Genomic DNA, 14,217 nt, shown 5'->3' with positions numbered 1-14,217 from the left:
GTAGGTGAAAGCATGGGGCGGCCAACCTATGTTTTCCTTTCCATGTTGTGCGTGACTGACACGTTTAGAACAGTACACATTAAAGATGTAATGTTAATAGTATTCAAATCAAATGACATTTTATTGGTCACATACACATGGTTAGCAGATGTTAATGCGAACGTAGAGAAATGCTTGTGCTTCTAGTTCCGACCGTGCAGTAATAACTAACAAGTAATCTAACAATTTCACAACAACTACCTTATACACACACAAGTGTAAAGGAATGAATAAGAATATGTACATATAAATATATGGATGAGTGATGGCCGTGCGGCATAGGCAAGATGCAGTGGATGGTATAGAGTACAGTATATACATATGAGATGAGTAATGTAGGGTATGTAAACATTATATAAAGTGGCATAGCTAAGATCCTTTTAGTTTATATGCTGCTATAATTTTCCTTGCTACAATTTCCTGTCAGTCCAGCATATTAGATATAGTACCTTAATTGAGAATACAGGGGGTGCTGTTTCGCATTAGCATAATTGCCTCTACAGATTAAACTGCCTCTTTTTCAATTATTGCTGTTACTATATGCATATAACCATATAGCATTGGATAGAAAACAAGCTATGGTTTCTAAAACCGTTCCAATTGAGTCTCTGAGTCAAACACAGGTCATTTCACAGCACTTTCCCTGAGCCAGAAGAAAATTGCAAGATGTGTATGCTCGCTTCAAAGCTCTGCCTATATATGGTCACGCGACCTATGACCCGAATCACACTTCCTTCTTCTTCCTCTGGGTGTCTGGAAGACGTCAGAGGAGAAATGTTTTGTTTATCTTGTACTGACGTGAAATAAGACCTATTTCTTTAGCGTGACCGACAACTTCCGGTTTCTGAAATGCGCGTTTTCAGAGGTGGCATTGTATTTTGTTATGCTGACGTTACGGATGAAAACTATCTCCGTGTCGAAGTTTGTTTGAAACATGTGACCATATCACCGTAATGTATGTTTTTTCAATATAGTTTAATCAGATTATTAGAATTTTTTCGGGAGTTTTGCCGTGTTCCGTTCTTTGAGTTTTTTAACTTTGGACATGGACCGTGCCAGTCGACCAGTACCCAGGCTAAATGAAGAGGGGAGGTTGCCATTGTGAATGGATTGAACGACTCATCAGGACTAAGGACACCTTGATCAACATTCTGATGAAAGACCAGCAATAGTAAGACCCAATTTACGATGTTATTTCATATATCTGTCGTGCATGTGAACTGGTCGGGCGCGTCCAGCCGGTTCTGGCTGGCCTCGTTATGCTAATTTAGCGATACATTTTGTTTTCGCTATAAAACATTTAAAAAATCTGAAATATTGTTTGGATTCACCAGATGTTGGGCTTTCAATGTCTGTACGCTGTGTATTTTTTCTGAAATGTTTTAAGACAAGTAATTAGTTATATAACGTTGGTCTCTGTAATTGTTCTAGCTGCATCAGCACTATATCAGATTGCAGCTGCAATGTAGAACTGTGATTTATACCTGAAAAATGCACATTTAAAAAAAAAAAACTATGCTATACCATAAATATGTTATCAGACTGTCATCTTATAAATTTGTTTGTTGGTTTGTGGCTATCAATATCTTAGTTTAGCCGAATTGGTGATAGCACCTGATGGAGTAAGAAACTGTTGGAGTAAGAAAATGGTGTCTTTTGCTAACGTGTTTAGCTAATAGATTTACATATTTTGTCTTCCCTGTAAAACATTTAAAAAATCTGAAATGGTGGTTTTATTCACAAGATCTGTGTCTTTCATTGGGTGTCTTGGACTTGTGATTTAATGATATTTAGATGCTACTATTTAATTGTGACGCTATGCTAGCGATGCTAATCAGTGTGTGGGGGGGGGGGTGCTCCCGGATCCGGGTTAGGTACTCTGTAGAGGTTTTAAGAAAGTATTCATACCCATTTAACATCATTTACATTTAAGTCATTTAGCAGACGCTCTTATCCAGAGCGACTTACAAGTACATACATTCATATTTTTTTTTTTTGTGTACTGGCCCCCGTGGGAATCGAACCCACAACCATGGCGTTGCAAGCGCCATGCTCTACCAACTGAGCCACACGCGGCCCCATGACATACCCCATGACTTAATCCACATTTTGTTGTATTACAGCCTCAATTCATAATGGATTAAAGTGATTGTTTTTCTCACCCATCTACACACAATACCCCATCATGACAAAGTGAAAGCATGTTTCTAGTATTTTTATTTTATTGAAAATAAAATACAGAAATATCTCATTTACAGATATACTCACACACCTGAGTCAATACTATGTAGAAGCACCTTTGGCAGCGATTACAGCTGTGAGTCTTTATGGGTAAGTCCCTAAGAGCTTTCCAACCCTAATTTGTGCAACATTAGCACCTTTTTCTTTTCATATTTCTTCAAGCTCTGTCAAATTGGTTGTTGATCATTGCTAGACAACCATTTTCAGGTCTTGCCATAGATTTTCAAGCAAAATTAAGTCAAAACTGTGGATTAGACACCAGCTGGAATGCGGATTTGGTCAACGGGTGGGTCTAATCCTGAATGCTGACTGGAGAAGTTACCACCGGCTAAATTTATGACCTTAAAATGTATTTTTACGCTATTCATTCTGACTGCGTAATCCACTGTCTCATCAACCCAGCCAGGCAATTCATAAACTTGATCTCCACTATAAAAAAACAGCTAGACATTATCTCAAATTTCTTTTAGACTAACATTGAGATCTTTTATAAACCTTGTCGGTCTCTCCGAGATTTGCAAAATTGTTTCAATATTCAAATTCGATCTCCAGCTGTCCCATAATAATGAACTGATCAAAGAGACAGGTAGGCAGCTTTTCTCAGCCAGTCAAAATCATGAATCAGCATAATTTTTATGGATATATACAGAGCTAACAAGTGAAGTCGTGTATCATTAGCTCATTGTTAGGGATGCGTCCAAATAAATGTCACTAGAAAACAGCTTAAACATATGCAGCTACTGATGCTATTCTAGCTGCACTGTTTGACGTGACTAAGTTAGCTAGCAAGCAAGCAGGGATAAGAACGTTGCCAGCCAATATGGCAATTTCACATTTAGAACGAACGTCCATAGATACAGAACAAAGAGACTGGATGACTGGGTCTCGCTCTGGAAACCAAGCCGAGAGAATGAACAAACTTGCCTGCTTGGGTAAAAACCGTAGTTTTGTGTCGGGACTATATCTTCTGCAAGGATGAAATATGTGAATAAATTAATCAAAATAACATTTTTTATGAAAATATGTCAATCATTATTTGAATATGTTGGTAAGCAGTTGTATAAAAGTGATAATACCCTTGAAGCTGGTGTTTGGAGGATATATTGGCACGGTTTGCAGACACCTGTGCCAACATATCCTCCAAACACCGGTTTCTCAGGCATTATCACAATAGTTTAACCACTACGAAACATAATATGCCCACACAGTATTAAAATACACATCACTTAGATATCCCTTGAATTATGCTAAAGAACAATCACAAACAACCAATGTATGGTTATGAATTATTATTAAAAGGAAAACATGTAAATTCAATTTCAATAAACAGTTCAAGTTGAAAACATGTTATACACCAACAATTATTATCAGCCCCTTTGAATCGTTAAATCAATCACAGATATAACGTAAACTCACCCCATTCCTTACAAATGTGCGCAACCGCAACATTCAAACGAGGCTAGAAAGAAAACTAATGGGACTGTAGCGACTGTGTTTACTTCAAAATCGGGGGTGTGAACTAGGTTTCTATTCAAGCTTTGATCGACATGGTAATGGCTCTATAGTAATGGAGAAAAGTTGAAAAAATGGACCCTACGTGTCATGTCATAACGTACAGCACGCTAAAGCAACTATTTATGTCTTACAATCTCTCTCCACCAGGTGTAGCACTTCTCGCATCGTTTAAAAACAAGAAATGGACAGTGACAGGGGTAAGTGGGAGATACCTAGTCATTTTTTGCGTCATGATTGCATGCGATCATTATTCTCAAAGCCGCTGTTTACTTCTAAGATCACTTTAGCACCGTCCTAAAAACCCGATTCAAATTCGACACAAACCTTCAAATAGGTATGTAATGACACATTATATGAACTCTTTATAGTGTTTTATTTACATTTTAGAGGCGATACGGTGATAAGTTGGACAGATCGAGTGAAAAAAAGCTATTTTCCCACACAACATCTCTCCTTCTCACTATCACGCAATTGTATGGACCAAGGCGATGTACGAGTTTACGTGAGTTTACGTTAATGTTATACACACTAATTAGTACTGATCTGGTACCAAGGTTTTAACACCTCAGAGTGCTCATATATACTTTAAATATGGATCCCCTTCAACACAATAAAAGAAACATAAAAAAATGATTTGTCCCAAATAAACAAACAATCCTGTGTCCACGAATACGTTCCAGGCTTTACTGGCAAGTGAACCGAGGCGCATCGCGCGAACGTAAACCACGAACGTTACAGTCGTCAATGGACCTGTGGCTGTGCCAATGAAACAAGGCTCTACGGTTCCTTTTGTGAAAACCTCAAAAAACAATGCAGTCCTCTTCAATTAAACGGGACCACTGGAACTATGAACTCCTCTCTCTTTTACCACAACCAGTGACATCACTGGTGAGCAAATTACACAACTTTAAACTGCTTGAAACGACTAGTTAGCAAACGTTGATAGCTTGTCATTTTCGAGAATTATCTCTTCTCTCGCGCGTCGCACTGTTGCCTAGCAGCCGGTCAGTCTCCCAAATATGTCCAACATCAGTGGAGTCTGCTGAGGGGAGGAAGGCTCATAATAATGGCTGGAACGGAGCCAATGGATTGGAACAATGTGTTTGATACCATTCCACTTAATCCACTCCAGCCATTACCACAAGCCCATTGTCCCCAGTTAAGGTGCCACCAACCTCCTGTGTCCCACATGCAACAATGTCAGAGAGAGATGCAGAGCAATGGGTAGGAGACCATTGAGTGTCGAAGAAAATTTATTTTTGCATTACATTTAATCTGAGTAACCCATTGAAATGGAAAATGATCAAATCCGTTCTCTGGATATTACTCTTGCTCGAGAGTGGTAAGTCTGCCTTGCCAAACTGAGAGTCAATTACAAAAGTAGCCTACTCTCATGTTACATGACTCTTGAATAGGCTATATTATTACAAAAGTGCAGAAAGCAATGCTGTTATAATTTCACTTTTTGGGCATGTCATTATTGTAAAAGAGAAAATCTGTTCTCAATGACTTACTGGTTAAATAAAGGTAAACATAGTCTTATTTAATGTTCATGAGTTCTACATGTGAACTAGGCTACACCTAGGAGCCATAACTACAACTCAATAATAATAATACAAAGACAATACAAACAAAAAAGTAAGTAGGTCACTGCATACTGTAAAAGTATAAATAAATGAAGGCTAGTCTATCATGTGCTTGGCTTGGATCAGGGATCACCTACAGGATACAGTCCTGTTAATGTCTTGTATTGATGTAGCTACTGCCCTTAGCCAATGTTTTATTTCTTCCTTTCAGATCTGATTGATGCTGTAAATGTGACGGGAAGAGAGGGAAGGAAAGTAACTTTACCGACTGGACTTACTGAACTACGTAGTGGCGCTGTTATAGCATGGTCTTTCCCATTGAGTCGTTCAGATTCATTTGAGAACATAGCTCTGCTGAATGCTGGTGTAATTAAAACGGACTATGGTAGGAAGTTCAAGGACAGACTGAAGCTGGATACTCAGACTGGATCTCTCACCATCAGAAACCTCACCATCAACGACTCTGGACTTTATAAAATACTTATCATGGATACACAGAGTTCATCTAAGATTGCAAATCTAACTGTCTATGGTGCGTGTCTGGCTTCTTTTTTTACTTCCCTTTTTTCCATTCTCCCATTTCGTCTGTTACCCAGAGTTGTTTTCAATGAAGATCAAAAAATACCTTTGTATTTAGAGTTTGAAAAAGAAATAGCCCACTTCTTCATATATGTTTAGGTCTCATTTATGACATGTTAGTTTTTACTGTAACACATTTTTAATCTCTGTTTGTCATTGAGTCACTGCCTAATCATTCTGCTATCCCAGCCTCAGTGTCTGCTCCTCACATCAGTCGCTCAGTGGACAGTCCATTTGAAAAAGTGAGCTGTTCATTGGCGTGCACAGTGAAGAACGGGAGAGAGGTGATCTTGTCCTGGTACAGAGGAGAGGAGATATTCAACCAGACCAGCAGCCCTGATCTTCTCGCCAATCTCTCTCTCCCTCTGGAGTTAAACAAAATAAATGTTGACACCTACAGCTGTGAGGCTTCCAACCCTGCTGACTCAAAACCAACTCCACTCAACATTGAAATGCTCTGCTCTCATTTGTCCTCCCGCTCTGCCGTCAAAGGTATGTCAACACTGCATCTAGTATTGTTTTTCCTTTTGTAGGTCAGTGAGAGCCAACACCCAGACAGTGTCTGCTCTTCATTTCCTCACTAACAACTTATTTTGTAGGATAGTAAGGGGAGAAATATTTTTACAGTAAAACCTGAGGACAGTTTTTACAAAATCCCTCAACATGCGTATTATCATATTGTAACTATTTTAACTTGTGTATTACAGCCAGCTGTTTTCAGTATTTATTTGCCTATGAGCCGTGTAGCCTACCTTATAATACCTTCATCAATGTCATTCATCAGTATTGACTAAAGCACATGACATGGGTTTGAACAGCTGAATTTCACTTAGACAGGAAGAATAGAGGCTGCAGGTGAATACAGGGCAAGGCCACATACAACATACAGTTGATTAACAAATATGGTAGATGAGAAAAAGTGAATGAAAAAGATATGACAAGCAATGCCAAATGAGTGACTGAACAGTTCCCTCCCCCCACCCTCCATTTTACTCCTGACAGAGCCTGGCCCCATCGCACTGGTCACATTGTTAGCAGTTGGGATAATAAGTGGTGGTATATTCTGGGCAGTTAAAATAAGAACATGTGGCGGTAAGTACAATCTCTGTTACAGTTCACATCATACAGAGCACCCTGAAGGTAACAAACACAGAACATAGGTAATTGTGTAATATCATGCCTTTTCCCTAAATGTCAATGCAGCCTGCAAGCAAAGAGAAGAAGACCAACATTATACTGAAGTGAAATTTCAGAGATTGGTAAGGTCTATGTGTATGCTGTCACGTTCCTGACCTATTTATGTTAGTTTTTGTGTGTTAGTTGGTCAGGACGTGAGGTTGGGTGGGCATTCTATGTTATCTGTTTCTATGTTGGTTTTGGTTTGCCTGGTATGGCTCTTGATTAGAGGCAGGTGGTTTGCGTTTGCCTCTAATTAAGAGTCATATTTAGGTAGGGCATTCTCACTGTTTGTTTGTGGGTGATTGTCTCCTGTGTCCGTATGTTATGTTCGTACCACATGGGACTGTAGCGTTTGTTTGTTTCGTTTTCGTTTCGATGTCGTCTGTTTCCTGTACGTAAGTTTATGTTTAGTTATGTAAGTTTATGTTCAGGTCTCGTCAACGTCGTTTTGTTATTTTGTAGTTTTGAAAGTGTTTGTTTCGTTTCGTGTGCCATCGTAATTTATAATAAAGATGGCTTATTTCCCTGAGCCTGCGTTTTGGTCTGAAGATCCTTCTCTCCTCACCTCTTCCGAGGATGAGGAGAGCGTCACCCGTTACATATGCTTCCCTACCAAGCAAAAAGGCAGTAACTGCTCATTTAGTCGAACATTTGTTAGTCATTTCTGCTACATTAAATACATGCTTAATCATGTGGATAAGTAATATACCTCTATTGTATTGTGTTTTGGAGAAAATGAGGGTCATTTTAGCAGTAACTGAATAAAGTTACTGGGAAACCAAGGTAAATAAAAGCAATTTTCTCAGTTCCACGCTATGAACAGTTATTGCCGTTTTGCTTGGTAGAGCAGTATGGATGTGTGCATGCACTGTGTGTATATATGTGCATGCATATTATGCTACTTGGTTTGCTATGCTACTTCTGTATCTGTGAACACACACACATTTAGGAAGGAAGTGGTCACTTGTTGTTGGTTTGTATAACATACCAGCCAATGTGAAAATAGAAAATACAGAATACACAAGAACAAGCACAGTTTGCAAATGGTTGGATCTTATTGAATTACAGCCTTGGCTTTACAGGTTGGGGATATACCGGTATCTGGCACCGGAGGAGTCTGTTCACCATAGGAGTCTGTTTTGTACGCATATGTCAGAATCTCACCTTCTGTTCAGTCAGGACTGGATTCAATCACTCCTCTCTCAAAGCTGTGACCTTGGCATGGTTTAGAGGCTTGTGTGTCTCAATGACCCTGAGAGCTACACCGGAGGCGTCTTTGGCCCCTGGTAGGTTTAGCCATTCCGGATTGGTCTCCGGTGAGGGGCCAGACCAATGATAGCATTGGTCGTACATGTTTCACGTTGGTATGGTGCTATAGTGGTATTGTTGCCTACCTATGTCAATGTTACATGCTGTGTGTATGTCTTTACTGTAATTTTAAATGTGTATTTTTCATAGTATTGTACCTTACTTTGCAAGAAATGTGCTTGATAAAAATGCAATATTATTATTGTTATTTAGGTCATAACATTTGTCTGAAACCCAAGATTAGTAGTATGTAAACAAGCAAATTAGTTAAATCATGGCACCACATCCACTCCCTGAAAGGCTTTCACCATTTATTTTCAAAATGCTTGTAACCGACTGCCCAAACCTGCTGATCTCATGGGTATGTTTAAATTTGGAGAGTTTCCACAGACATAGACTGTTTTCTCTGCTACTGCATGGCAAGAGGTACCGGAGCACCAAGTCTAGGACCAAAAGGCTCCTTAACAGCTTCTACCCCCAAGCCATAAGACTGCTGAACAATTCATTAAATGGCCACCGGACTATTACATTGACCCTCCCCCCCTTTTGTTTTTATACTGCTGCTACTCGCTGTTTATTATCTAAGCATAGTCACTTCTCCCCTACCTACATGTACAAATTACCTCTAACCTGTACCCCCACACACTGACTCGGTACCAGTGCCCCTGTATATAGCCTCATTATTATGTTATTGTGTTACTTTTAATTATTTTTTACCTTTGTTTATTTGGTCAATATTTTCTTAACTCTTCTTGAGCTGCACTGTTGGTTAAGGGCTTGTAAGTAAGCATTTCACAGTAAAGTCTACACTTGTTGTACTCGGCGCATGTGACAAATAAAGTTTGATTTGAAGGTTTTCATGTAGGTTTGTTCTGCCTTTATCTCCACTCTAGAGAGTCTCTGTTATGTTCTCCACTATTTACCAAACTACATTAAAGCACGATAGGAAGGTTTCTGTAGTGTTCTTAACCACATTGGACATAAGTGTCATAGCAATTTAACTTAATAAAAAGTGAATAAGTTAGCTTATGTATTTAACATTATTGTATATCAACCAGATACAGCATACTACTACCAGCATACTGTAAGTAATGCAGGGTTAATTAAGATGTGGGTTTGGCAGTGAGGAATGTACATCTCCATGCAGTACAGAGAACACTCCTTGGGAAAGAGCAGATAGGAGTAGTGATTCTTTGAAAAGTACACATAATAGGTCATGTAAGACAGGGACGAAGGCATAGGTAGGCATAAATATATAATTAGTAGTATGCTGTAATAAGTAAATGTAATAAGCAATATGGTTATTTTTGTTTGCAATAAGCAATACAGCTTATAGGAAAAATTCAAACATGATTATTGTATATATTTACAGACAAATAAACCAGCTCAATTCATAACATATCGCTCATGAGAAAGACACAGACTTGCGGGCAGTGGGGTCTGAATAACAATGACAAGAAATATATTAAAAAGATATACATTTTGTGTAGAAAGTATACCACCACCCAAAAGGGCACTTTGAAAACAGGCACCTGCCTATTGGAACTTATCAGTCCTCTCATCTGCTGTTGCCTGCATTTTTCAGTACATTCTTACTTTCCTAACGAACATCCTCACACAATGACTGCAGAGTGATAGTATTCAGTATTCGAAGTCCATCCATGTATGAGGACGTCGGGAGATGACGTGAAATAGGTTGCATGTTCAAAACCAGCAATATAAAGTTTTGTTTTATGCCTATCCCAAACCATTCGGAGATAATGCCTAACCTTAAGAATTCAGAGTTCATGCCTAAACATGTTTTACGTTTGACGTTTGGAAAAACTTCAAAAATTGAAGTTTGAGAAACATGGGTGAACGTCTATTTCGGATGTAAGACTGTGAGCTCGTTGGTTAGTATTCTGTATCTGCCTGGTGTAAGGCTAATTTATTTAATAGCATGCAGCCATTACACCACTCAGTCTAATTTGTAAGTATAATGAAATCCTGTCCAGTCCAGTATGTGGTACAAAATAGAAACAATGCTGTTTTAACAAAGCCTCTCAAGCTTTTGATACCCTGTTACCAGACAGGGTCAGTAAGACTTTCAGAGGATGGGGGAAACAATTCAACGTTCGTCATAGTATGTCACGTTCGTCATAGTAATCGGACCAAGGCGCAGCGTGGTATGCGTACATTCTCTTTTAATGAATGAACACCGAACAAACCAACAAAATGAACAAACGAAACGTGGAGCTATACAAAATAGTGCAGACAGGCAACTTAACATAGTCAAGATCCCACAACTAACAATGGGGGAAATGGCTACCCAAATATGATCCCCAATCAGAGACAACGATAAACAGCTGTCTCTGATTGAGAACCATATCAGGCCAACATAGACATACAAAAATCTAGATGACCCACCCTATTCACTATCACACCCCAACCAACACAGAGAAAGAACAGCTTAATATGGTCAGGGCGGGACAGTACCTGTTCATAAGATGAACAGGATCAGGCAGTCAGTTGATGGTTGCTGTCTTTTGAAAGTAAATGAGCGATGTTTGCTTTAGGGAGAGTGGATTACCTTTTAGTGTACATACTGTAAATTACAAGGCACATGCAAAACATTTTCAAAATGGTAACATCAAATACCAGTATTGTCACGATCGTCTTGACGTGGAAGAGAGGACCAAAACGCAGCGTGTGAAAAATACATTCTTTTTAATTATAACAACGAAACAAAAACAACAAACTGACGATCGTGAAGCTATTTAAACAAATCGTGCTGACACTAAACACTATACAATGACATAGACAATTACCCACAACAGCCCAATGCCTATGGCTGCCTTAAATATGGCTCCCAATCAGAGACAAATGAATGACAGCTGTCTCTGATTGAGAACCATTCAGGCAACCATAGACATACCTAGAAACCTACACTCAACACTAACCCATACACTCTAACAAAACCCCCTAGACTCTACAACCACCCAAGACAAGACAAAAACACAAACATCCCCCCCCTGTCACACCCTGACCTAACCAAAATATTACAGAAAATAAAGATAACTAAGGCCAGGGCGTGACAAGTATGTGCATAATGGGTGGTAGGTATTCTGACTTGAGATCTACAGTGCATTGAGAAAGTATTCACAGCTCTTGACTTTTTCCCCATTTTGTTGTGTTCAGTCTGACTTTAAAATGTATTTCATTGAGATTTTGGGTCACTGGCCTACACACAATACCCCATAATGTCAAAGTATAATTTTGTTTTTAGAAATATCCCTTGGAGCAGAGTGAAGTCATTAATTGCATTTTGGATGGTGGATCAATACACACAGTCACTACTTGCTGGAGAGGAGGGAAACCGCTCATGGATTTCCCAATGAGGCCAGTGGTGACTTTAAAACAGTTACAGAGCTTAATGGCTGTGATAGGAGAAAACTGAGGATGGATCAACAACATTATAGATACTCCACAATCCTAACTTAAATGACAAAGTGAAAAGAATGAAGCCTGTACAGAATAAAAATATTCCAAAACATACATCCTGTTTCCAATAAGGCACTAAAGACAAACTGCAAAAAATGTGGCAAAGAAATTAACTTTATGTCCTGAATACAAAGTGCTACATTTAGGGCAAATCCAACACAACACATCACTGATTAACACTTCATATTTTCAAGCATGGGGGTGGCTGCATCATGTTATGACATGTCAGCATTAAACATGAACTGGTTGTAATAGGGGTGGCCAAACTTAGTCCAGAGACTGAAGTCAGCAGGATTTTGTTCCAGTGAAGCACTAATAAAACAACAACTGATTAAAATAATTAAATTATTATGGTCTTCATTCGGGTGGAGCTGGAACAAAAACATGCATGAACTTCACCCCTGCAAGACCATGGTTCAAATCCAAATTTATTCATCACATACACATTTTTAGCAGTTGTTATTGTGGGTGCAGAGGAATGCTTGTGTTTTTAGCTCCAACAGTGCAGTAATATCTAACAAGTAAAATCGAAAAATACACACAAGCATAAAGAAATGGAATGGAATTAAGAATATATAAATATTTGGACATGCAATGTCAGAGCGACATAGACTAAGATACAGTAGAATAGGATAGAGTACAGTATATACACTACCGTTCACAAGTTTGGGGTCACTTAGAAATGTCCTTGTTTTTGAAAGAAAAGCTCATGTTTTGTCCATTAAAATAACATAAAATGTATCAGAAATACAGTGTATACATTGTTAATGTTGTCAATGACTATTGTAGCTGGAAACGGCAGAATTTTAATGGAATATCTACACAGGCGTACAGAGGCCCATTATCAGCAACCATCACTCCTGTGTTCCAATGGCACGTTGTGTTAGCTAATCCAAGTTTATCATTTTAAAAGGCTAAGTGATCATTAGAAAACCCTTTTGCAATTATGTTAGCACAGCTGAAAACTGTTGTTCTGATTAAAGAAGCAATAAAACTGGCCTTCTATAGCCTATCTAGGGTAGGGGGCAGTATTTTGACATCCAGATGAAAAGCATGCCCAAAGTAAACTGCGTGTTACTCAGGCCCAGGAGCTAGGATACGCATATAATTGGTAGATTTGGATACAAAACACTCTAAAGTTTCCAAAACTGTTAGAATACTGTCTGTGGGTATAACAGAACTGATATGGCAGGCAAAAACCTGAGAAAAATCCATCCAGGAAGTGGAATTATTTTAGTTTTTCAACTCAATGCCTATAGAGAATCCAATGGGTTACGAATCCGTTTGCAGTTCCAATGGCGTCCACTAGATGTCAACAGTCTTTAGACATGGTTTCAGGCTTCAGGGGTCTTATGGCTTGGGGTAGAAGATGTTTAGAAGCCTCTTGGACCTAGACTTGGCGCTGCGGCACTGCTTGCCATGCGGTAGCAGAGAGAACAGTCTATGACTGGGTGGCTGGAGCCTTGGACAATTTTTAGGGCCTTCCTCTGACACCGCCTGGAGTAGAGGTCCTGGATGGCAGGAAGCTTGACCCCAGTGATGTACTGGGCCGTACGCACTATCCTCTGTCGTGCCTTGCGGTCTGAGGCCGAGCAGTTGCCATACCAGGCAGTAATGCAACCAGTCAGGATGCTCTCGATGGTGCAGCCGTAGAACCTTTTGAGGATCTGAGGACCCATGCCAAATATTGCATGCCCTCTTTATGACTGTCTTGGTGTGATTGGACCATGTGAGTTTGTTTGTGATGTAGGCACCAAGGAAATTGAAGCTCTCAACCTCCTCCACTACAGCCGTGTCGATGAGAATGGGGCTGTGCTTAGTCCAAAATCATCTCCTTTGTCTTGATCATGTTGAGGGAGAGGTTGTTGTCCTTGCACCACCCGGCCAGGTCTCTGACCTCCTCCTTATATGCTGTCTCGTCATTGTTGGTGATCAGGCCTACCACTGCTGTGTCATTAGCATACTTAATGATGGTGTTGGAGTCGTGCCTGGCCATGCAATCATGAGTGAACAGGGAGTACAGGAAGGGACTGAGCATGCACCCCAGAGGGGCCCACATGTTGAGGATCAGCGTGGCGGATGTGTTGTTACCTACCCTTTCCACCTGGTGGCAGCCCGTCAGGAAGTCCAGGATCCAGTTGCAGAGGGAGGTGTTTAGTCCCAGGGTCCTTAGCTTAGTGATGAGCTTGAGGGCACTACGGTGTTGAAAACTAAGCTGTAGTCAATGAATAGCATTCTCGCAAAGGTGTTCCTTTTGTCCAGGTGTGAAAGGGTAGTGTGGAGTGCAATA

The 14,217-nt window shown here is 39.7% G+C and overlaps 1 protein-coding gene and 1 non-coding gene across 3 annotated transcripts; one reads left to right on the top strand and one right to left on the bottom strand.

The window, feature by feature from the left end:
- Positions 1–500: 500 nt before the first annotated feature.
- On the top strand, positions 501–9,303 carry LOC129855880 (uncharacterized). Of its 2 annotated transcripts, XM_055923983.1 has the most exons (7): positions 501–1,210; positions 3,943–3,992; positions 5,593–5,913; positions 6,150–6,452; positions 6,963–7,052; positions 7,164–7,219; positions 8,222–9,303. In XM_055923983.1, exons 2-7 carry the CDS (start codon positions 3,977–3,979, stop codon positions 8,267–8,269), a joined length of 834 nt encoding a protein of 277 aa, XP_055779958.1. In that variant the 5' UTR covers positions 501–1,210; positions 3,943–3,976; the 3' UTR covers positions 8,270–9,303. The 2 variants fall into 2 exon arrangements, with proteins under 2 accessions (XP_055779958.1, XP_055779957.1); XM_055923982.1 differs by lacking the exons at positions 501–1,210; positions 3,943–3,992 and adding an exon at positions 4,950–5,137.
- trnaa-ugc (transfer RNA alanine (anticodon UGC)) lies at positions 2,043–2,117 on the bottom strand. The gene has a single exon. It is a non-coding gene; the product is annotated as a tRNA-Ala (tRNA).
- Positions 9,304–14,217: the final 4,914 nt, after the last annotated feature.

The sequence above is a fragment of the Salvelinus fontinalis genome, chromosome 5 (genome assembly GCF_029448725.1).
Source record: "Salvelinus fontinalis isolate EN_2023a chromosome 5, ASM2944872v1, whole genome shotgun sequence".
Lineage (NCBI taxonomy): Eukaryota > Metazoa > Chordata > Actinopteri > Salmoniformes > Salmonidae > Salvelinus > Salvelinus fontinalis.
This window is presented reverse-complemented; position numbering and strand designations above follow the sequence as displayed.